This window comes from Panthera leo, chromosome C1 (assembly GCF_018350215.1).
Source record: "Panthera leo isolate Ple1 chromosome C1, P.leo_Ple1_pat1.1, whole genome shotgun sequence".
NCBI classification, from domain to species: domain Eukaryota; kingdom Metazoa; phylum Chordata; class Mammalia; order Carnivora; family Felidae; genus Panthera; species Panthera leo.
The window spans coordinates 17,557,774-17,577,595 of record NC_056686.1 but is presented as its reverse complement, the minus strand read 5'-3'; the positions used below and the strand labels follow the sequence as shown (position 1 = coordinate 17,577,595).

Here is a 19,822-nt window from a genome sequence, read left to right as displayed (position 1 = left end):
CCTTGGGCTCCAGCTCCGGCGTTACCGTCGTCAGTCGTCCTCGCTGGACTGCAGGCCCAGGGCATTCCGGGCTGGGCACGGCTTGTTTGCTCGGGTCGTCAGGACTTCCTACGCACAGTGCCCCGGCCCTGCCCCTACTTTCAGCAGAAGCACGACACCGTCTTCTAGTCCACTGTGGCAGGCACGGTGCGGACGGACCGTCCCCAGTGGTCCGTGCGGGTGCCGAGCGCAGCGAGCACTGCGGCGTCCGCCCGAGCTTCCGATTGCCCTCCAGCTCTCTGGGTGGTTCTCGAACCAGACTTCGCAGAGCCCGCGGCCTCTGGGCGGCCGCCCCTTAGGGCCTGGGCTGCGCGCCGTCGCTGATTTCCCGCTAGGCTGGCTCGGAAGAACAGGCGGGGCACGTGCAGAGAGGCTGGCGAACGGGCGGTGAGCGGGGTGGGGGTGGGGGTGGTGGGAAGGGGGGGGTGCCCCGCCTTCGGCCTGTGGCTCCCGCCGCGGGACAGCCGCCGGGCACCCGGAGCCGAGCTCCCCGGGCCAGGCCGCGCCTCCCCTCCGCCTTCCGACACCGGACCGCGCCGCGCAGGCGCCTAGATGTCGCGGCGCCCCTGGTCCTCCCGGCGCCCCGTAGCGCGCACTCCCCGGTGACACGTTTCCTTGGGGGCGTGGAGGGGGCGGGACCAGGTGGGCCGTGTGCTCTTAAAGGGACCCGGGCGCCGAGCGCGGGAGGCGGCGCCGCTGGAAGCAGCGCGGGGCGCGAGGCTCCGAACAGGTTCGCAAGGCGAATGCCGTGGTGGGGAGGGCTAGAGGGCTCGCGAGGGGCCGGGTGGCCTGCGGGGAGCGAGGGTTGGTTTCAGGGGTCCGGGCCGCGTTCCGGGCAGAGCCCCGCTAGGGCGGGCTCGCCCGTGCCTGTGCCGCTCCCAGCTCCCGCCGCCTTGGCCGGGGTGGCCCGACTTCATTCATTCCCGACCCGGGAGCTCCGAGCTCGGCCCCCTCGGAGCCACGGCCCACATCCCAGCCCGACGCCCATCGCCTCCTCCCCTCCATTTTGCAGACTGGGAAAACCGAGGAGGCGACATCCGACCGAGGTCACTCCGTCGGTCCGGGGCGAGTTCGACCTCACCACCCTTCCTGCCTCCCGGGGCCCCTCCGCGACCACTTTTCGGGCTTCCGCGAGGCGGGGTGGGGGCGGGGGCGGTCTTGGCGTCGGGAGCAGAGTCCAGCAGGAAGCCATGGGGGGAAGGGTGAAGTGCGAGGTTGGCTCGCTGTGAACCTGGAGATCCGGATTCTAGGGCGGCTATAGTAGCTGTGTGTATAGTAGCTGTGTGTCCTCGGGCAAATTACTTGACCTCTCTGACCTTAGTATCCTTCTCGGTAAAGTGCCGGCACTAACACTTGCCTCATTAGGATGTTGGGGGAACACAGGGAGAAGAATGCAGAAGTGCCCGGTCGGAGCCCGCCACTCAGCAGGAGCGCAGTCAAGTGGGTGGGAGTGAATAAGCCCAGAAGGGGACTGAGGCAGCCAGGAGGAAGGCGGCTGCGGGCCAGGCCACACCGAATGAAAGGCCTCAGTGTCTGGGGTTCCCTACCCACTCCCCCTCTCCGCCCACAGAGTTTGTTCAGGGCGGAGGTGCACACCTGGCAGTGGAGTCGGGACCAGGGCCACGTCTACAGCGCCCGGCTCGGTGCCGCCTAAAGTTGGGTGGCATCCTTAGCTCCAAGCGGGCGGTGACCCAGCTGGCCCTGGCATGCATTGGTAGAGGCTGAGCCAGCCTGAATGACCTGGGGCGGGTGGGGCCCACTCCGGGACTGTGGTGCTGCAGCCCCAGAGTCGGGCTCCAGTGGGCCTGGCAAAGGACCCCACCCTGTGGCCAGTTGGTACATTTCCTGCTTCCTCCCAGCTGACTCTTGTGGGAGTCAGGAGAGCTGCCTGGAGCGGGAGGTATTAATCACCGGGCCACTTTACACCTAGTGATGGCAGAGAGACTGGGAAGGCCTGAATTTGAGCAGACAGAACCTCTTCCTGGGCTCTTGGGAGTCCCAGTGCTGCTGGCCGTGTGTCCTTCGGGCCAGGACTGTCTAGTCCCCAGACACCTTGGGGGCCTTAGGTTTCATCTTCTCAATCACAGGTAAATTGGGACCAGGATTGTGGTGCCCGTGCATCAGTCTCCCCACCTGTGCCACACTGTGGGCGTTTCAAATCACTCACGTAAGCCTCACACGATTGCATCACGTTTGTAGTTATCAACTCCATTTTCTAAAGATGGAAACTGAAGCAGAGAGGATAAGTGATTTCCAAGGCCTAAGGCCAGAAAGAGATGATGTCCAGACCCGGACCAGGGCTGATTCCAGATCCACCCTATTAGCTGGGACACACTACTGCCTCCCTCGGACGTTAGGCGGGTCCCTGAGTGGGCCATCTCGACCACCTCTGACACTGTGTTCTGTGCCAGGTGCGATGGCAGAGAAGGTGCTGGTGACAGGCGGCGCTGGCTACATCGGCAGCCACACGGTGCTGGAACTGCTGGAGGCCGGCTATTTGCCTGTGGTCATTGACAATTTCCATAATGCCATCCGTGGTGAGCACAGGGGTGGGGGGCTAGGGCTTTGGGCGGGGACAGAAGGAAAACCTTTTGTTCTACCTCCACCTACTAGGGGTGACAGACAGACACACACACACACACACACACACACACACATATATCAGGCTAGTCCCTTGGGAACCCAGGACCCGTCTTCTCCTTTGACGGTCTCCATGTGTCCAACCAGGAAGGGGCTCCATGCCTGAGAGCCTACAGCGGGTTCAGGAGCTGACAGGCCGCTCTATGGAGTTTGAGGAGATGGACATCTTGGACCAGGCAGCCCTACAGCGTCTCTTCAAGAAGGTCAGTGCTTGGCAGGCAGGCAGGCAGGGGGCCCTGCCAAGGGCCAGGGCCTGTAAAGCAACCTCTGACCCTGGCTTTGCACCTGCAGCATCACTTTATGGCAGTCATCCACTTTGCGGGTCTCAAGGCCGTGGGAGAGTCCGTGCAGAAGCCTTTGGATTATTACAGAGTTAACCTGACAGGAACCATTCAGCTTCTGGAGGTGAGACGTGTGGCAAGGACACGGACACCGGGAGGCCCCGGCCAGGCAGGCCATGCCAGACACGGTAGATGAGGGCCTGGGGGGCAGAGTCAGGCAGGGCCCGAGCTGTACCACCTTGGACACGTGTCCCTTTTGACTTCTCCGCCTCAGTCTCCCCATCTATAAATGGGAGCGCCCGAACCTCAGCCCCTCTCACCTGTAAAGGAGTAAGGGGGTGGGACTAAGTGCAGGGCAGAGGCCGCTGACGCCTCTCCTCCGTGAGCAGATCATGAGGGCCCACGGGGTGAAGAACCTGGTGTTCAGCAGCTCGGCTACCGTGTACGGGAATCCCCAGTACCTGCCCCTGGATGAGGCCCACCCCACAGGTGGCTGTACCAACCCTTATGGCAAGTCCAAGTTCTTCATCGAGGAAATGATCCGGGACCTGTGCCGGGCAGACAAGGTGAGGGTACCCCCTCCCCGCCCCAACACACACACACACGCACGCACGCACGCACGCTTGACCCAGCCCTGGCTCCACTCATGGACTCAAGGTCTCCCGTGAACACTCCCAGCTAGGACTCTGGAAGCTGCAGCGATTTGCCCAAAGTCACAGCACGGAGTGGGTGGGCCTGACCCCCTGCTGCTTTCCGGGGATAGAGACTAGGCCTGGGGGCGGGGGAAGCAGCTAAAGAGCTCTGGATTCGGCTTGGGCACAGCATGCGCCTCCTTCCCCATCTTCTGACCTGTGTCCCACAGACGTGGAACGCGGTGCTGCTGCGGTATTTCAACCCCATAGGCGCCCATGCCTCGGGCTGCATCGGTGAAGATCCCCAGGGCATCCCCAACAACCTCATGCCCTATGTCTCCCAGGTAAGGGAGAAGGGGAAGGTCAGGGGGTGGCCATAGGATTGAAGGGTACAACTGGTGCCAGAGGCCTGGAAAGAGCTGACCTGACCTCCACCCCAGGTGGCAATTGGGCGACGGGAGGCACTGAATGTCTTTGGCAATGACTATGACACAGAGGATGGCACAGGTGAGCCCAGGACCAGGAGGATCCAGGAGGGGGAGCCAGGGGGAGAGGGAGGTCCGACAGAGACTACACTTAACCCCCACACCCAACCACCTCCTCTGCAGGTGTCCGGGATTACATCCATGTCGTGGATCTGGCCAAGGGCCACATCGCGGCCTTGAGGAAGCTGAAGGAGCAGTGTGGCTGTCGGGTAGGGAGAAAAGGGAGAAGCGAATTTGGTGAGGGAGATGGGGTCCAGAGGGGTAGTTGGTCCACCCCCCTCCATAACCCGTTTTCCTCTCCTGGGCAGATCTATAACCTGGGCACGGGCACGGGCTATTCGGTGCTACAGATGGTCCAGGCCATGGAAAAGGCTTCCGGGCAGAAGGTAGGCCCGAACGTCACAGTGAGCTGGGCCCTTCCCACTAGCCTCCCTGACGGGGATCCCAGCGCCGCCTGGTTCCACCACCTGCCTTAGTGCTGTTAGCGCAGGGTGCCTGCACCTGCATTTCTCAGCCTGGTCGGCAGCGGGGCAGGAGGCGCCAGGGCCGGCTCAGCCAAGCTCCCGCTGCCCCTTCTCTTGCAGATCCCATACAAGGTGGTGGCACGGCGGGAAGGCGACGTGGCTGCCTGTTATGCCAACCCCAGCCTGGCCCTCAAGGAGCTGGGCTGGACAGCAGCCTTAGGGCTGGACAGGATGTGTGAGTTTTAGCCCTAACCCCTGACCCTGGGTGCTGGCCTGACCCCCGAGGCCAGGAAGGCAGGCCTGGCCAGGCCCCGGAGGCCTATGGGAAGAGGACAGGTCAGGGATGGTGGGGACAGGGGCTCGACCGGCTCAGGGGCTGGGAAGGGGCTGACTGGGTCTGGGCATGCCCACCCTGGGCCGCCCGAGGTGGCAGGAACCCCGCATTCCGACGTGGACCCTGACCCCACACCTCCCCCCATCACAGGTGAAGATCTGTGGCGCTGGCAGAAGCAGAATCCTTCCGGCTTTGGGGCACAGGCCTGAGACCTTCTCCTGCCACGCACCAGTGAAGGAAAGAAACACCTGCTTGTTCTCCAGCCTCCGGTGGGAACCCAGGGCCTCAGCCTCCCCTACCTCAAACCCCAGACGGGCCTGCTCAGCCCACCAGGCGGGGGGCCAAGGGTTCCACTGACCAGGAGTTGGGGGTCTCTCTTTTCCACGAACCCATCAGGACCACCAGAAGCAAATGTGGGAACGAGGGCCCTGACACAGGAACTAATTTATACTGCTCTGAAAGAGATTTCTAAAGTATTTAAAATAAAAGTTTTCTAACACTGGGGCAGATTCTTGCACATGATCACTCTCTACCCCTCGGACAGAATCATCCAGCCTGAGAGTTGAAGCAATTTAATTTTATCGGAATCCAGGATACAACAAGAAAAACACCCAAAACCACATGGAGACAGAAGACGAGACACAACTCCCCCACCTCCCCCCTGGCCCTAGAGTGGGGACAACGTGGGAGTGGGACAGCGGGGGGAGACTTTGAGCCTCAGTCCAGCCCTGCAGGCTCCAGGCCTACGGGGGGGAACAGGGCAATGGGGGGGGGGGGGGGCGGGGAGGGGCAGGGCCCAGCCCCCACGTTTCAGGGGCCTAAGGGAAGGCCCCCCTCGAAGGACTCTGCCCCCTCACCAACACCCCTGCCCAGGGGCAGGCAGCCCACAGCAGCACGGGGGCCGGGCCATGGACACATTCATGATTGAGAAGCAGCTGGAGAGAAGGAGGAGAGACACGATTATCTGGGCAGAGTCACTGGGGGGGGGGGGGGGGGGTGTGGAGTGGTAGGTGGGGCCCGGGAGGGCCCCATGGGCCAAACCCTGAGGTCACAGGAGGGGGCCCAAAGCGGGGCTAGTGAGTGAGGTCCTGAGTGAGTGGGTCAGCGGCCGGGCCCCTTTCTCCCGCTGCCTACAGCCCCTCCAATACTGCTGCCGTGGGGGGGGCCCACCTCCGGGGAAATGGGAGAAGAGGGTGGCCCACCCCTGCCGCAGACAGCCAGGTGGCTGAGGCCAGGGACGCAGGCCTGGCCAGGCCTGGGCCCGCCTGCCCCAGAGGCCTATGGGAAGAGGACGGGTCAGGGATGGTGGGGACGGGGGCTCGACCGGCTCAGATCCGAGATGGCGCCGCGCGTGCTGCGTCCCCCAGGAGCTGGGGTCCTGCGCTGGGGGCCAGCGACTCTGGTTAGACAGGAGGCAGCAGCTTCTCAAGAAACTCCTTCACGGCTGCCATCTCCTGGGGGTGAGGAGGGATCGTGAGGGGCTCCCAGCCGGAGGGAGGAGGGAGGAGGGAGGGGTGGGGTGGGAAGTGGTCCCCCATCACCGACCTGAGGGCAGGAGCTGTGCATGACACCTGGGTACGTCTTGAACTGGACCCTGGCGGGTGTGACGACAGACCGAAGCTTCTCGGCCGTCAGGGCCCCAAACCGTACTGGAACCATGGGGTCCAGCTCCCCGTGGCACTGCAAGATGGCCAGGTCCTTGGCACTGCCATTGGCTGCCTGTGGGCCAGACGGGGCTCTGAGGGCAAAGCCAGTGTTCGGCACGGTCCCCGAGCCGCGAGGAGACCCAAAGGGCAGGAGGGGACTCGTGGAGACACTCACCTGGGGGAAGGCCCGATGCAGAGGCAGCCAGCAGCTCAATGCCACGATGCCAGCCAGGGGGTGGGGACAGGTAAGGGCCGTGTAGAGGGACAGGGCCCCACCCTGGAGGGAGGAGAGAATGACAGGTCATGAGGGCACAGCTCTCCTACCACCCCCCACCCCTCGCTCTCCCCTCACCTGTGAAAAGCCTCCCAGGACGATTCGATTGGCAGGGATCCCATTCTTCATCTCGTGTTCAATCAAGGCCTTGACTGGGGGGAGGGGGCATGACTGGGTGGGGGGAAAGCTGCTGGAGGGGCCCAGGGAAGGGAGCCAGATGCTGCCCAGCGCTCTCCTGGGGGGCCGGTGGGGGAGGAGGGGGCTGCTGAGGAGGGACCGGGGCCTTACTGTTCTCTGCTGCCTTCTTGATGCCGGCCTCGTCCTCTGGGGCATCAGGACTCAGCCCCATTAGGTCAAACCTGAGGGAGGAGAGGCGTTGGCAGCTACTGGAAGACCCTGGCTAGCCCCCTGCAGCTCTCTCAGCAGCCATCCCTGCCCCTGCAACTCACCAGGAGGGCATCACCATCTTCATGTTGAGCGTCACAGGGATCCGGGGTCTGGGGAGGGGCGGCGAGAAGGGCCATCGCGCTCAGAAGGGTGAGGGAGCCACAGCAGAGAGCCGGGAGGGGGCAGAGTAGCCCCCGGGGGGGGGGGGGGGGCCCTCCCAGCAGGCAAGGCCTGTGTTTAAGGTGTTGCCAGGCAACCTGCCACGTGGGGCCGGAGGCTGGGGCTGGGGCATCAGCAGACAAGCAGAGCCCGACACACGGCGTGACGGGGTTCCAGCTCGGTCGGTGAGTACTTGGGGAAGGGGCACAGGAGGCCCCTGGGTCTAGGAGGCCTTAGGGCTGGGGGCTGGGGCCGCGGGCTCCACGGGAGTGAAGGCTGAAAACGGCACTTCCGACTGCCCTGGGCCCGGGCCCAGGGCGCAGCTGGCAGGAGAGAACAGGCCTGGGACCACAGGACCACCCCCCAGCTTATCCCCATCCTCAGTCCCTCCCTTGCTGGGGTGACACTCACGCATGGGGACAGATGTACTTGACGTGAGGGAGCCGGATGGTGGAGAGGGCGTCAGCCCAGCTGTGCCTGTAGGAAGGAAGGGAAAAAAGGCACCGATGTGGGGAGGGAGAAAGGAGGGCACGGGCCTCTCTGATCCTGCCCACCGGGCCCTTCCCCACCCTCCCAAAGGACACCCCCTCTCCAGCTCACTTACCCTGTGTCTCCAAGTCCATGTAAAAAAATAACCTGGAAGAGGGTGAGACATGGGGAGGTGGAAAGAGGGCAGTCACCCCCTGCTCTCATTCCCCCTCTGTCCTCCAACTTCTGGCCGCCCTCTCACCCCCGAGGGCCTAGGGGGAAGTCCAGGAGCAGCCAAACAGATGATTACCTCGCTGCCGCCTGGCTTCAGGCTGCTCCCTTCTCCGCACTGCACCTCCATCTTTCCCACACGCCCCCTCCAGCCAGTTACCGGCAGCGGCCGGCCTGGGGGCTGCCCAGGGTGGGAGAGGACCCTTACCGCAGCCGTTTCCCGCTCAGCTCCAGACACAGTGGCAGCATCGGTGAGCAGGGGCACAGACATGGTGTTACCACACATACACTGCAGGGCTCCACGGCTGGGGCCTGTGCAAATTCGAGGGAGCGGTCAAGAGCAAGGGAGAGACTCCTGACACAGGAGAAGAGCCTCAAACCCAGGGCCCACTCAGGCCGTCAACCCCCCAAAGCACCCCGGGTTCTGTCCTGGCCACAAAGAAAAGGCAGGAAAGAAGTCTCGGGCCACAGGGGGTAGGAAGTTTGCCTCTACTCCAGGCTGAAAAGCAGAGGCGGCTACCCTAGCGTCCCCGGTTCGGTCCACCCCTTACTTAGCCTGAGCTTGCTGGAGAGGGGCAGAAGTAGGGCTTAGGGACCCTGCGGGAGGGGAGGGGCAGGGCATCCCCTGCTGTCGTCCCCCCACTAACTGCCTCCTCCCTGCTTTCCAATCATCATGCCTCTAATAGAGCCCCTGGTCCCCTCCTCCCCAACTCTCAGCCCTACTGGGAAACGAAGGGGGGGCAAATGCCAGAAAAATATGCTTTCAGCCCCTACCCCCAACCGTCCCACACATTTTCTCCCACCTCTCTCCCATCCAGCCCCCACCCAGCCTTCACAAGCAGTTTCCGGCTCAGCCGTTCGCAGAGCCCCCGGGGGGGCTGCCCAGGTCTCCAGGAGGCGCACGAACTCCCGTCCACCAGCCGCAACTGGCGCCCCACGCCCCGCTGAACGATGCTCCCTGCTGCTACTGCCCCTGAATCCAACCGGGTCCCCCGGTTTGACCATGCTCTGGGGCTCCCAAACACACGAAAGAATGTAAGGCTGGCGGGCTCCTCCCCGTCCTTAGCATCCTCCAAAGTCCCCAGCAGCTTGTGCAACCTGTCCCTAAACGCCTGCCCTTCCCAGTGGCGCCCACCCCTCCCACCTTCCCCACTGGCTTCAACCTTCCATCTCTGACCCTGAGTGCACCTCTCCACGTGGGATCCCTCACCTCTGACCCTGAGGTCCCTCTTCCCACATGGGAGATGCACGTTTCGTCCTAAGCTGGGATTCCCTTCCCTCCTCACTGGGAGACTTCCACCTCTCACCCCAGGGTCCCCTCTCTCAAAGTAATGCCTTCCCCGCTGACCAGGGAAGGGAGCTCCCCACGGTAACAAGTTCCACTCTAATCCCGGCTCTCCCACTCCCTACACTGGGAATGTCTGTGCTGACCAAGGGTCGCCCCCTTCTCACAGTGACATTTTCTACCTTGACCCAGGACCCTCTCTTGTCCACAAAGGATTGTTCTACTTTTGACCCTGTGGAGCCCCCGCCCCACAATGAGATCTTCCACTTCAACCCTAAGTCCCTCCCGTCATAGCCCGGCCGCCTTCTCTCCCCTCTCTCCCCCCAAAGTCCCCAGGACTGGCCAGCGCCTCTTCGCACCTCACTCCCCACCCCCATCCCTCACAACTGCGGTCCCCTCCCCACTCTCCGGGACCCCCGCGGTGCTCCGATCTCCCCCTCTCCCCCCCACCCCCGTGCCCTCCCTCCGCCGGCTGGCCCCGGACGAGGGTACCTCCACTCCCTGGGGGTTTCGAGACCTCTCGGGCGATTCTCCTCTTTCTCCTGCACAGACACACTCTCTTCCCCCTCGGCCGCCCCCGCCGGAACTTCCGTTCGAGTCCCGGGAACCCAGCCATCGCGCTGCCGGAAGTAGCCTGGCCAGCAGTACGGAACCCGGAAGTGGGCGTCGGCGATCCGCCAGATAGAAGCTGCCATGTTGGATACGGTGGGGCCACTCCCCGTAATGAAGCCACGGAGTTACCTGCGGAATCTAGACAGCGCGTCGGTAGTCCCCGCTTGCTACCGCCGCCCGTGCGCCTCCTGGAGGAAAGCTATCCGGAAGGAGAGGCATACCTCTCCTAGCAGTTTCCCACCTCCCGGCCTTCACGGGTGGCACTTCACCGTGGTCTTGGATATCCACCACTGACCTCAATGCCCTGTTTCTGGATGGAATCATCCTCAGAATGATCCAGGATGTATCATACACTGGAGGGATGGAATCATACACTTAAGACAACCTTAGAGACCGTCTAGTCCTCCAGTCTTACTCTAAAGATGAGGAAACTCCCGCTCAGAGCGGGGAAGGAAACAGCGATCTCAGGACAACACTAATGCTGCCTCTCTGCACCTGCTTCCTGAGCTATAAAACACGGTGATAACCACTACCCTGCCTCCTTCACAGCTTTGTTGTTAGGCTCAAACGAGGTCGTGTGGAAATGCTTTATACACTGTAAAATTACAGTGTGAGGATGTAATGACCAAAAAGGACACTGGGAAAACACAGGTTACATCAGGACAGCTGGACAGGCATTGGCAGCGTTGTCTTAGCTCTGCCCCCCACAAGCAATGCCATGCAGACGGTGCACAAAATACCATCAATGAGCTCCAGTTGTTAAGAACAAAAAAGGCTTCATGTTGTTGCCATTTGCTCCTTGCTGCACTGATAAAGTGGAAATGGGTTCAGGGTCCACAGAAAAGCTGGAAAGGGAGGCAAACTGAGTCGAAGGCCACATCCCTAAGAGAACACATAGATACCTGCAAACAGGAGATGAGTGACACTGGTACCTAAGCAGCTTAGGACTCATTCTCCCAGCATAACCTACAGTTTTTCTTTGAACTGAAAGAACACTGTAAACCTGGGAACTCAAAGCACTTTTCCCAGGCTGAGAGGCAGTTTGATTTTAGTGTTCAAAGGGTCACAAAGAGCCTAAAACACCAGGATTCCGAGCAGGAAATCTTTGAGTCCTGAGAAGTGCAACAAGCCGAAGACCCAGACTAGATGTCAGAAAGGAAGAAGTGCACGGAGACCACGTAACTGCCCCCCACATAGGATCCCTGCTAGGTCTGCTTATGCAAGAGTAAACAATTCCTCCTATACTATACCCCCAATCGCCTGAGATCCTGGGGCCCTTCTTCACATCCTGGAACAGATTCTTCAGAGTGAAGCTTCATATTCAGAAACCCAGTCCCAGGGGCTACCTGTGATTAGATTTTAATTAGTGGAATTAATGAAGGGATAGTCTGCTCTAAGATTTCTAACTTTACTCTTCCTCCTACTCCAAATTTAAAGACATAGCCTATATTTTTATCTCCAAAATGATCCAACTGAAATAAAGAGGCTGTGGCTGACGAGTAGGTCCCTTAGTGCATCAATAATCGTGTTTGCACTCTGGGTGATTTCAGGATTCATTTTAGAAATCTTGAGGCTTGACAAAACGGTGGTGGCGGGCTTTCCGTTGGACAGGCTGGAGAAACAGTGTGGGCCAACACTTTCAGGAGAATTCTCTCAAGAGGATCAGGTTCAACACTGATTCCCATTATCCACTGTTTCTATTTTCTACAAAGGAGAGAATACTGACCATCTCCGATCTTATTTTAGATATTTAAATTCTCTCCAACTGCTGTCTTAACAAAATTGAAGTCCAAAGTCTTGGGTCTGCCGTGTGCTGTTCACTTACTCTCCTTACTCTCGTTTCTTCTGGTGAGTTCCAGAATCTGTTCTCCTTGTCTTTGTAAATGTCACTCAAGTTACTTCCTCTCATGAGAAATAGGACATCAGTTTGTAACTTCACCTTCCTCTTTACAAAGTGTGGGTGGGTGGGTGTAGGAGTGTTTTTAGTCCACTGTATCTTTCCCGGAGAAATGATCTAGTCTTGAATATATATCACTGTGGCACTTATGATCTACCTAGTACAAAACAACAACAAATTTCAAAGTTCCACACAGTTCCTGTGAAGTAAAAGTTTCATCAGTACTGCCAAGAAATCAAAAGAATATACAAACATGAAGTCCGGCAAAGATTTATTAGGAAGCTTATTAGTTACGGTGAATAAAAAGCCATGAACAGAAAAACTGAGATGTCCAATTTCTGGCACTGCGCTTATGACACTAGTTAGAGGCTAATAAACATTAAAGATGTCCCAAGGGGAATCTTACCTAAGTCCCAACCTTATCCAACCAGGATAACTCACAAACACAGAAATGATGCCCATGCTCTCCCCAGACTGCTTACCTAGGCAGTAGAAAGACCTTCTCCTCAAGCTATTAAGCATCATCAGGACATTCCTGCTCTCCTAGCTACCATGGGACACTAGTACATGACAGACAACTCCAAGCCGGGCAACTTGACAAGAATGCTGAACGCTGACAGGAAGAAGGAGCAAGCAGGGACAAGTATTTCTAGTTGGAGACCCTCCTGATGGCTAATAGAAACGCAATGCTGAGGCTTCAGAAAGTTTACTGCAGCCCAGGAAACAGTTTCCATGTTTAAAAAAAACAAGTCACACAAAAATCCTGCCACAAAGCAACAAGACGCTTGGGATCCCATGGCCACACTGACTGGAAAGGCAGGCATCATCCAATGACTGCCAGATGCTGACCAGTCCAAGACTCAATTCCTAGGCCCTAGAGAACCACGACTGTCCCTCAGCACCCACACAACCCTCCCCGGTGGTGTGGTATCTTCCATAGGCCGGGTTTCTGCAGCAAAAGCCCCAAAGACACAGCCTGGCAGAGGCTGTGGCGCCAGCTCTCTCCGGAACCCCATCTCTTTGTCCTCCCCAACAGGATGCTGCACGTCTTCACTGACACAGCGCCTCTGTGGGAGCCCTGGCCAGCCTTAGGAAATGAAGTGTGTCTGTGGGGTAACCTGATGGACCCTGTGGTCTGCTGGGTTGGCTGAGGCTTCATAATTGCAGATGGTCACCTCGTGTCGTCGAAGCTGCAAGAAAAGTGAGAGGCTGGGTCAGCTGGCCATTTCCCAGACCATACAGTGGAGTCGTCCTTACTCAGGTTCATCTCTGGAAGCCATCTCTTCCCCCTGCTGATACAATCATCCTAGGAAGACTGCAAAGACCATTATCAATGATTCACCCCATAACTTAGAAGATTCATTCCCCCACTATAATGGTGCCACCATGAGAAGAGGACCTTGTCTATCTTATCATCTTCTCTCTGGTTCCTGACACAAGAAAGGTCATCAAAAATGGTGGATAAAGAAAAGAACCTTAAAGTGAAAAAAATGAATTGGTGTCAATTGGGCTACTTCAACTCCGTTAAAAATACGGACAGCCTGGGGCGCCTGGGTGGCTCAGTCGGTTAAGCATCCGACTTCAGCTCAGGTCATGATCTCGCGGTCCGTGAGTTCGAGCCCCGCGTCGGGCTCTGTGCTGACAGCTCAGAGCATGGAGCCTGTTTCAGATTCTGTGTCTCCCTCTCTCTGACCCTCCCCCGTTCATACTCTGTCTCTGTCTCAAAAATAAATAAACGTTAAAAAAAAAAAAAATACGGACAGCCTGCCAAAGGAGATGGACAGTGTACAGTAACGAAACCAAGAAAAATTATAAACAGACTGGGAGCAAGCAGCGTCTCACCTGCTCTCTTTCCTTTCCCTAAAGCGCCCATATGGCAACACACAGATATACACACACATATGCATATATACTGGGGGGCCAGGAATTCCTGCCCCTTCTTACCTCAGTCCACTCTCCTCTTAGGCCAATATACAAGACCTTTGTGGTATCAGCTCCAAAGTTTTTTGAAATATGAATTGAAAGATGATAGACATTTGAAAAACGAGAAATTCTAGAGAATGAAAGGGATGGGGAGAGAAGACACAGGTTAGAGTTCAATGAATATCTCACCACCGGCTCAGAAACAATTCTAACTCTAACTTGTGGTAACACCCGGGCAAACGTCACAGAACACTCTGGGCTCTTAGGTCTCATTCTTCCCTTTTGGATAAGCAATCGATTCAGTACACACTGCCTGAGCATCTGCCAGATCCTGCCCAAGGCAGTAAGAATAGAAAAATGAGTCAACGCTGCCCTGCCCTCAAGGAGCAGGAATGAGAAATGCTGTATGATCAAGCAGCGATTCTAATGCAAGTTCAGTGCCGATCTCACCGACCTTACCATTAGGAAAAAGAGAGCCAGTGAAGAGCTAAAGTGGTCATGTGTAACTCGGCCTGTTGTAAGCCCACTGTGCAAAGAGGAATTCTGAAAACATCTTTCCTAAGACCACCCTAGGAGCTCACTCAGATCTGTCAACTGCTTACAAGTGCAACAGGCCTATGGCTTGCACTGCATCTCTGCCAAAAATTGACCAAGCTGAGGATCAAGCTTCCCTCCACTGTTTTAACTAGTTTCTGACGTTAAGAAAGTAGGAGATGGGCCAAAATTAAACTGCAAGCTCAGTAAGTGCTAATGGACATATATGTTCACTGCAAATGAACACCTGCTGTTCCTCAGAAGCCAGAGAATGGAAACAGGTACAGTGCTTACTTTGTAGCATACTCTAATTCTCCCGTAAGATCCCGATTCAGACTAAAGGTCTGATCTGGCTCTCTGTCTGTATCATCAAAGGACATCTGTGGAATGTTTTTGTACCTGAGAAAGGAAAGGGAAGAAAAATCAAGAATGTGCATTATCATATTTTTCAGTTTTTCAAAACTGCCTATTGACTCAACTGCCTTCAGTTCTATCAAAAGAAGATCAAATTTTAGGAATGGCATTTTACTGGCATTTATACACAAATATCTTTAAACCAGCAGGAAAAGAGCTGAGAACTGCAACATAAGCCAGTGGCATCTTTGAGTGGGTTAAGATCACATGAGAAGCAATATACAAAGAGAAGGCTCAAACCAGGTCACACGCAGCAAATGCATGGAGAAAATCAGCAACTCAGCACATTCACACCAAGCTGAGGAGGTTAAACAAAACAGCTTACTCATGGGAGAAAAATAGTTTGGCAGAAACACATTAAACACAGCTAAGAGAGAAGAGCAGGTAACTTAACACTCAAGCAACTTTTGTGTTCAAAATTACCCTATACATAGAGTCGTCTTACAGTTCTTTAAACACATAGTATCTGCGGGTTTCCATTTTGAAAAGAGCACAAAAGGCTGCCAACTCACAATGGGCTTTGGAAAGTCAAGTAAAACTGCTAATGAAGAAATAAATTTTTCAAAGAAATATCTAAGAAACAGCTGTCTCCTCTATAACTCACAGATTCTAAAGACCTGCGCCACACCCCCACCATCTCCACACCCACACAGAAGGGGCCTAGATATTGGCGGCGGGAAAACGCACGTAATTTAAGAAAGCAAGTGTTTGCTTCAAAGTGTTTCTAAGAATGATGCACAGAATAATAATAGTGAACATTTATGAGCAGCATTATGAGAGGCAGCGTAGCACTGTAGTTAAAAGCAGTGTCTCTGGAGCCAGACTTCCTAGGCTTAAAGCCTGGCTCTGTCACTTACCCGCTGTATAATTTTGGACAAGTGATTTAACCTCTCTGTATCTGTTTCCTCATGTATAAACTGAGGATGGCAACAGTACATATCTGATACAGTGATGAGATTAAACTGAATCACTTTTAAGATACATATACTTAAAAATTTTTACTATGGGAAATGTCAAATTATACACAGAGAGAAAAATACAATTACTCTATCTCCATTTATCACTCAGCTTCAATAATGAACATTATGCCTATTTCCTATCACCCCCATTTTGTTTGTGCTTGATATTTAAAGCAATCTGAAACATTTCACTTCACTCACACGTTAGTACATATTTCTAAAAAGCAAAGACTTCTTAAAATACCACTGTTAAAAAGTGAGATCACTTTACAAAAATTAACAATTCCTTAACAACATCTAACACCTAGTCTGTGTTCAAATTTCATTAAGTACCAATTTAACTTTTCCAGATGTGTCAGTGGCATGTCATAGTTGAATAGGCAATATTTTTTCTTTATTAATGGTGTATAAGATAATTACATCAATGATATCTTAGATTCGATAAAGTGTAACATAGGTAAAGTGTTTAGATGTGAGGTCTTATGTAAGTATTTGTACCTGCCCTCCCAAAACTGGGCATTTATTAAGTTCCAGACTTCTTCTAAGCTCTTTACATGTTATAGATCATTTAATTCTCTCTACAATCTTACGAAGTTCCTACTATTACTGTTGTCATTTTACATATGAGAGCACAGAGATAAAGAGAAGGTAAGTAATGCCCCACAGTCATGGAGCCAGCAAGTGGTACAGACAGAACTGGAACCCAAGCAGTTTATTCCAGAGCCCCCTCTTAACCACAATGCAACATGGATTTCTAGTTTTCTCAAGCCAGTCCATCTCCCCAGTAAACAAGTCTCCAAAACCATCAACTCAAATGTACTGTCCCCTTAAAATGATTACATATGTGGGTTTGCTTTCAAATTTATGTTTCTAACATTCAAAAAGTGTGAATTTCTTAAATTTCTCATTTAAACGTTTTCAGAAGAAATTCTTTAAAATGTAAAGTTCTTCTGGTATTTGTTTCTCCAGCACTCAAAAGTTTGCCCCTTCTTTTAGGAAGGCTGTGCTGGAATAAGGCAAGCTGTCAAATAAGGGGCACCAGCCCTGGTGGCAACAGATTCCTGTACCGCAAGAGGCCTACGGAACTTTGCTCGCTAAAGGGCATGCACACTCCGATGGAGTAATTCCATGTAAACAAAACACACGCAAAGATTTTTAACTGTGTGAAATAACAAGGGTAAATTTGGAAACTAACCCCAGGAGCAGAAACCATAAAGACCATTTGAGATCTGCAGCTGGGTTACTAAGGAAACTGCAAAGTCATCAACAACTGGCATTTATAGGATGCTCTCTGGATGAATGGTTGGCACAGCAAAAGCATTTTGAAAAGACACAAGCTGTTGGCCTTAAAGACACTTAATCTAAAAAAGTCGTTAATTCAGGAAGAGATAAGTGTATTCTGATGCAGAACAAGATCAAGATTTTTAAGAGGGGGAGGAGGGGATATTTAACCCAGTAGAAAACAAAAAAAAAAAGGGGGGATCATTCTGGAATAAAGTGCTACCAGAGAAAAGAGAACTCCGAGGCTTCTTGAAGGCCTTGCCACTTACAGTCTCATCTCAGAGGGGTGTGAGTCATCGTCCTCTCCCATTATAATGATGCCTTTGAGCTTGACATTGCCTGTAAATCTGCCAGGATGCAAAAGAAGTTGTCAACCTGGGTTTGAACTTCTGCTTAGCTGCGTGACCCCAGGCAAGACCCTTCCCCTTCCTGGGTTTCAGGTGACTCATGTGTCAGACTTGTACCAGAAAATTTCTAAGATCCTGTCTGCCTCTGGCATCCTGCAATTCTAAGAAAGTTACCACGGCTTCTCAGTTATCTTTCAACCGAGACATCTTTACGCTTTCCTCCTCAAACCCACCACACTGTAATCTCCCCCATTTCTAGAAACAGATGTGTGCTCTTGACACAACCAGTGAGTGAATCGTGATAAGGATTCTGGGTACAGCCTATCTAGCCTGAGGCAAACACCAAGGAGGTACTTACGGAATATTAAACAGCAGCTCTTCATCTGCATCACTTTCAACAAACTGGAGGGGATGGGGAGTGGGGAGGAGAAAGCAACAAATATTTGCTGAGAGCCTACAATTTTAGGCATCTTCCACCCTGTTCTACAACTGGGAGTGCAATGCAAATAAATAGTCGACCTCCCTCGGTTTTTCAGCACTTACTGCCTTGACGCTAACAAAAGTCTACAGGCCATCCTCTCAGAGGCTTCTTAAATGGGGAGCCCATGAATGAACCTCCAGGCTCGACGAGCCTGAAACTGTGTGCAAAAGTATGTGCCTATGGGGTCCACAGCTTTTAAATGGCTCTGTGACCCCGCAACGGTAAAGGCTCTAGATAGGATAACACGCTTCATCTGCCTACGCTGTCTCTGGTCTTCATCAGGTGATATGATCAGGCAGCCACTGGGACTGGTAGTCAAACAGTAGAGAAAACGCCCTACAGCCATCCTCCCGAAAGCCCTGGAAGAGAACGTCGGCTTCGTAAAGCCAAAGCGCCCCTCTCCCTCTCCGGGCCTCAGTTCCTCTACCTGCAAAATAGGGAGACTCGACGCTGTTTCCCTCCCCAGGGGCGGGCAGGTGACAGGCACGGGAAAGCGCTTGGCAAGCGGGCTGTCGTTATTTTTAACAGCAGGACTGAGGCCGACAGAGCAGTCGGGAGGCCTGAGGCCCCGCGCGGGTCCCCGCCTCGCCCACCCGCCCCAGGCCCCGAAAGGCCCACCTTGGAGCGGTCGGTCCGCTCCTCCCACGGCTTGAAGACGCCGCGGCCGCTGCCCTCGCGACTCTCGTTGAGGCACTGCAGCCGCTCCAGGTCGATGCGCAGGTACAGGCCGTAGGCCAGGCCGCGCTGTTCGGGCGGCTCCTCCCGCTCGGCGGCGCAGCGACAGCCGCCCCCGCCGTGGCTGTGGCCGTGCGACATGGCGACGCCGCCGTCCGCGCGTCCCCTCGGCCCTGCCGCCGCCGCCGCCCGCGCCGCGCCTCGTTCGCTCCGCTCCGCTCCGCCGCTAAGCGCACCGCGGCCGCCGCGTCGTAAAAGGCGCCCCTGTGCGGCGCATGCGCCCGGGGCCCGGGCGGGGGGGGGGAGGGGGAGGGGGCGTGGCTCGGCGAGGGCTTGACTTTCGATAAGCGCTTCCAGGTGCAAGGGAGTTTCTGTTGACTCAGGTCCGGAGTCCGCGGTCCTGTTGCTCTCCCCGCTTCCCAGGTGTGGAAACTGAGGCGCAGAGAGATGAGGCTCGTGTTCCAGTAAATGATGGGGCTGGAATTCGAATCCTCTTCCCCATTAGGCTAAAGGCTGTGCTCTTTTACCACCAGCGTTTTGGGGGAGCTGGTCGCAGAAAGCGTGTGCAGCGATAAGGTCCTGAAGGGCTGGGAGCACAACGTTATAGCTGCTTCCCACGTACACGTGTAGGCACTGAGAGCGCACACACTCACTTCCATAACCACTCCATAGGGGGCTTAGCGGTCGAAACCACCGGATCTGAAGACCGGTCCTGGGTCTGCTACTGACAGTGGGACACTCTGAATAATTCACTTTCCCCATCCCGAGACTTCGTTTTGTCATCTGTAAAGTGGGAATGATGATATGTTTCATAGAATCACAGTGAGTATTACATGAAATAAGGAAGTGAAAGAACCCAGCACAGTGGCTGACACATGGTAACAGCTGAGTCAGATCTTGGTTCAAATCCAGGCACTGCCAACTTGCTAGCTACGTGGCCTTGGGCAAGTGACTTAACTTCTCTGAGTCTCCATTTACTACTTGTAAGGTGCAAGAATCGGACTAAATGACCTTTAAGTCCCCTTGCCGTGTGACATATCAGAGCAGGGTTTTTTTGTCAAACGGCTGGTTGTGACCCATTAATAGGTGTTAAAATCCGTTTAGAGGATTGTGACCAGCATAAAAATAGAATATAATTAAAAAGTCAGAATATATCACACATTTTAAGTCTCAATTTATAGAACTTTCATTTCAGTTTGGGTTTGAGTACCCAGGTGCAATGTGAAGTGTTTTTCACGTCGTGGGTTGAAGTCAAAAGAATTGTCAGCCACTGTTTAGAGTTGAAATGATTTTTGGATTCAGGGTCAAATGCATTCTGACTGCTGGTGGGGAGAGGGAAAGAGGGAGGATGTAGAGAGAGTTATGGGATACTCT

General features: G+C 54.9%; 3 protein-coding genes and 1 long non-coding RNA gene across 7 annotated transcripts; 2 read left to right on the top strand and 2 right to left on the bottom strand.

Annotated features, from left to right (window-relative positions):
• The first annotated feature begins 330 nt into the window (after positions 1-330).
• On the top strand, positions 331-5,523 carry GALE (UDP-galactose-4-epimerase). Of its 4 annotated transcripts, none has more exons than XM_042949731.1 (11): positions 331-426; positions 2,451-2,576; positions 2,767-2,882; positions 2,971-3,084; positions 3,350-3,526; positions 3,823-3,936; positions 4,033-4,099; positions 4,201-4,286; positions 4,386-4,463; positions 4,662-4,776; positions 5,026-5,523. In XM_042949731.1, the coding sequence occupies exons 2-11, from the start codon at positions 2,456-2,458 to the stop codon at positions 5,082-5,084; spliced, it is 1,047 nt and encodes a 348-aa protein (XP_042805665.1). In that variant the 5' UTR covers positions 331-426; positions 2,451-2,455; the 3' UTR covers positions 5,085-5,523. The 4 variants fall into 4 exon arrangements, with proteins under 4 accessions (XP_042805665.1, XP_042805663.1, XP_042805661.1 ...); XM_042949729.1 differs by lacking the exon at positions 331-426 and adding an exon at positions 700-769; XM_042949727.1 differs by lacking the exon at positions 331-426 and adding an exon at positions 820-1,085.
• A 337-nt stretch (positions 5,524-5,860) lies between these two features.
• LYPLA2 (lysophospholipase 2) lies at positions 5,861-10,040 on the bottom strand. Its single transcript, XM_042949737.1, has 10 exons — positions 9,818-10,040; positions 8,249-8,352; positions 7,946-7,977; positions 7,753-7,818; positions 7,245-7,292; positions 7,084-7,154; positions 6,874-6,947; positions 6,697-6,798; positions 6,421-6,594; positions 5,861-6,329 (listed from the first exon to the last, which is right to left on the bottom strand). Exons 1-10 carry the CDS (start codon positions 9,939-9,941, stop codon positions 6,279-6,281), a joined length of 846 nt encoding a protein of 281 aa, XP_042805671.1. The 5' UTR covers positions 9,942-10,040; the 3' UTR covers positions 5,861-6,278.
• LOC122226496 lies at positions 7,299-9,956 on the top strand. Its single transcript, XR_006205652.1, has 3 exons — positions 7,299-7,526; positions 8,859-9,075; positions 9,876-9,956. It is a non-coding gene; the product is annotated as an uncharacterized LOC122226496 (long non-coding RNA).
• Positions 10,041-12,088: 2,048 nt separating the features above from the next.
• On the bottom strand, positions 12,089-18,640 carry PITHD1 (PITH domain containing 1). The gene is made up of 6 exons (XM_042949740.1): positions 18,392-18,640; positions 17,651-17,694; positions 17,215-17,292; positions 14,586-14,690; positions 13,779-13,887; positions 12,089-13,024 (listed from the first exon to the last, which is right to left on the bottom strand). The coding sequence occupies exons 1-6, from the start codon at positions 18,587-18,589 to the stop codon at positions 12,923-12,925; spliced, it is 636 nt and encodes a 211-aa protein (XP_042805674.1). The 5' UTR covers positions 18,590-18,640; the 3' UTR covers positions 12,089-12,922.
• Positions 18,641-19,822: the final 1,182 nt, after the last annotated feature.

Excerpts from the sequence above, each read along its gene's own strand:
- GALE (XM_042949731.1), top strand. The coding sequence starts at position 2,456 with ATGGCAGAGAAGGTGCTGGTGACAGGCGGCGCTGGCTACATCGGCAGC. Across the intron at positions 2,577-2,766 it reads TTTCCATAATGCCATCCGTG|GAAGGGGCTCCATGCCTGAG; the intron begins GTGAGCACAGGG and ends GTGTCCAACCAG. Across the intron at positions 3,937-4,032 it reads TCATGCCCTATGTCTCCCAG|GTGGCAATTGGGCGACGGGA; the intron begins GTAAGGGAGAAG and ends CCTCCACCCCAG.
- LYPLA2 (XM_042949737.1), bottom strand. The coding sequence starts at position 9,941 with ATGGCTGGGTTCCCGGGACTCGAACGGAAGTTCCGGCGGGGGCGGCCG. Across the intron at positions 8,353-9,817 it reads GAAACCCCCAGGGAGTGGAG|GCCCCAGCCGTGGAGCCCTG; the intron begins GTACCCTCGTCC and ends GAATTTGCACAG. Across the intron at positions 7,819-7,945 it reads CATGGACTTGGAGACACAGG|GCACAGCTGGGCTGACGCCC; the intron begins GTAAGTGAGCTG and ends TCCTTCCTACAG.
- PITHD1 (XM_042949740.1), bottom strand. The coding sequence starts at position 18,589 with ATGTCGCACGGCCACAGCCACGGCGGGGGCGGCTGTCGCTGCGCCGCC. Across the intron at positions 17,695-18,391 it reads AGCGGACCGACCGCTCCAAG|TTTGTTGAAAGTGATGCAGA; the intron begins GTGGGCCTTTCG and ends CATCCCCTCCAG. Across the intron at positions 13,888-14,585 it reads GAATTAGAGTATGCTACAAA|AATTTCTCGTTTTTCAAATG; the intron begins GTAAGCACTGTA and ends TTCATTCTCTAG.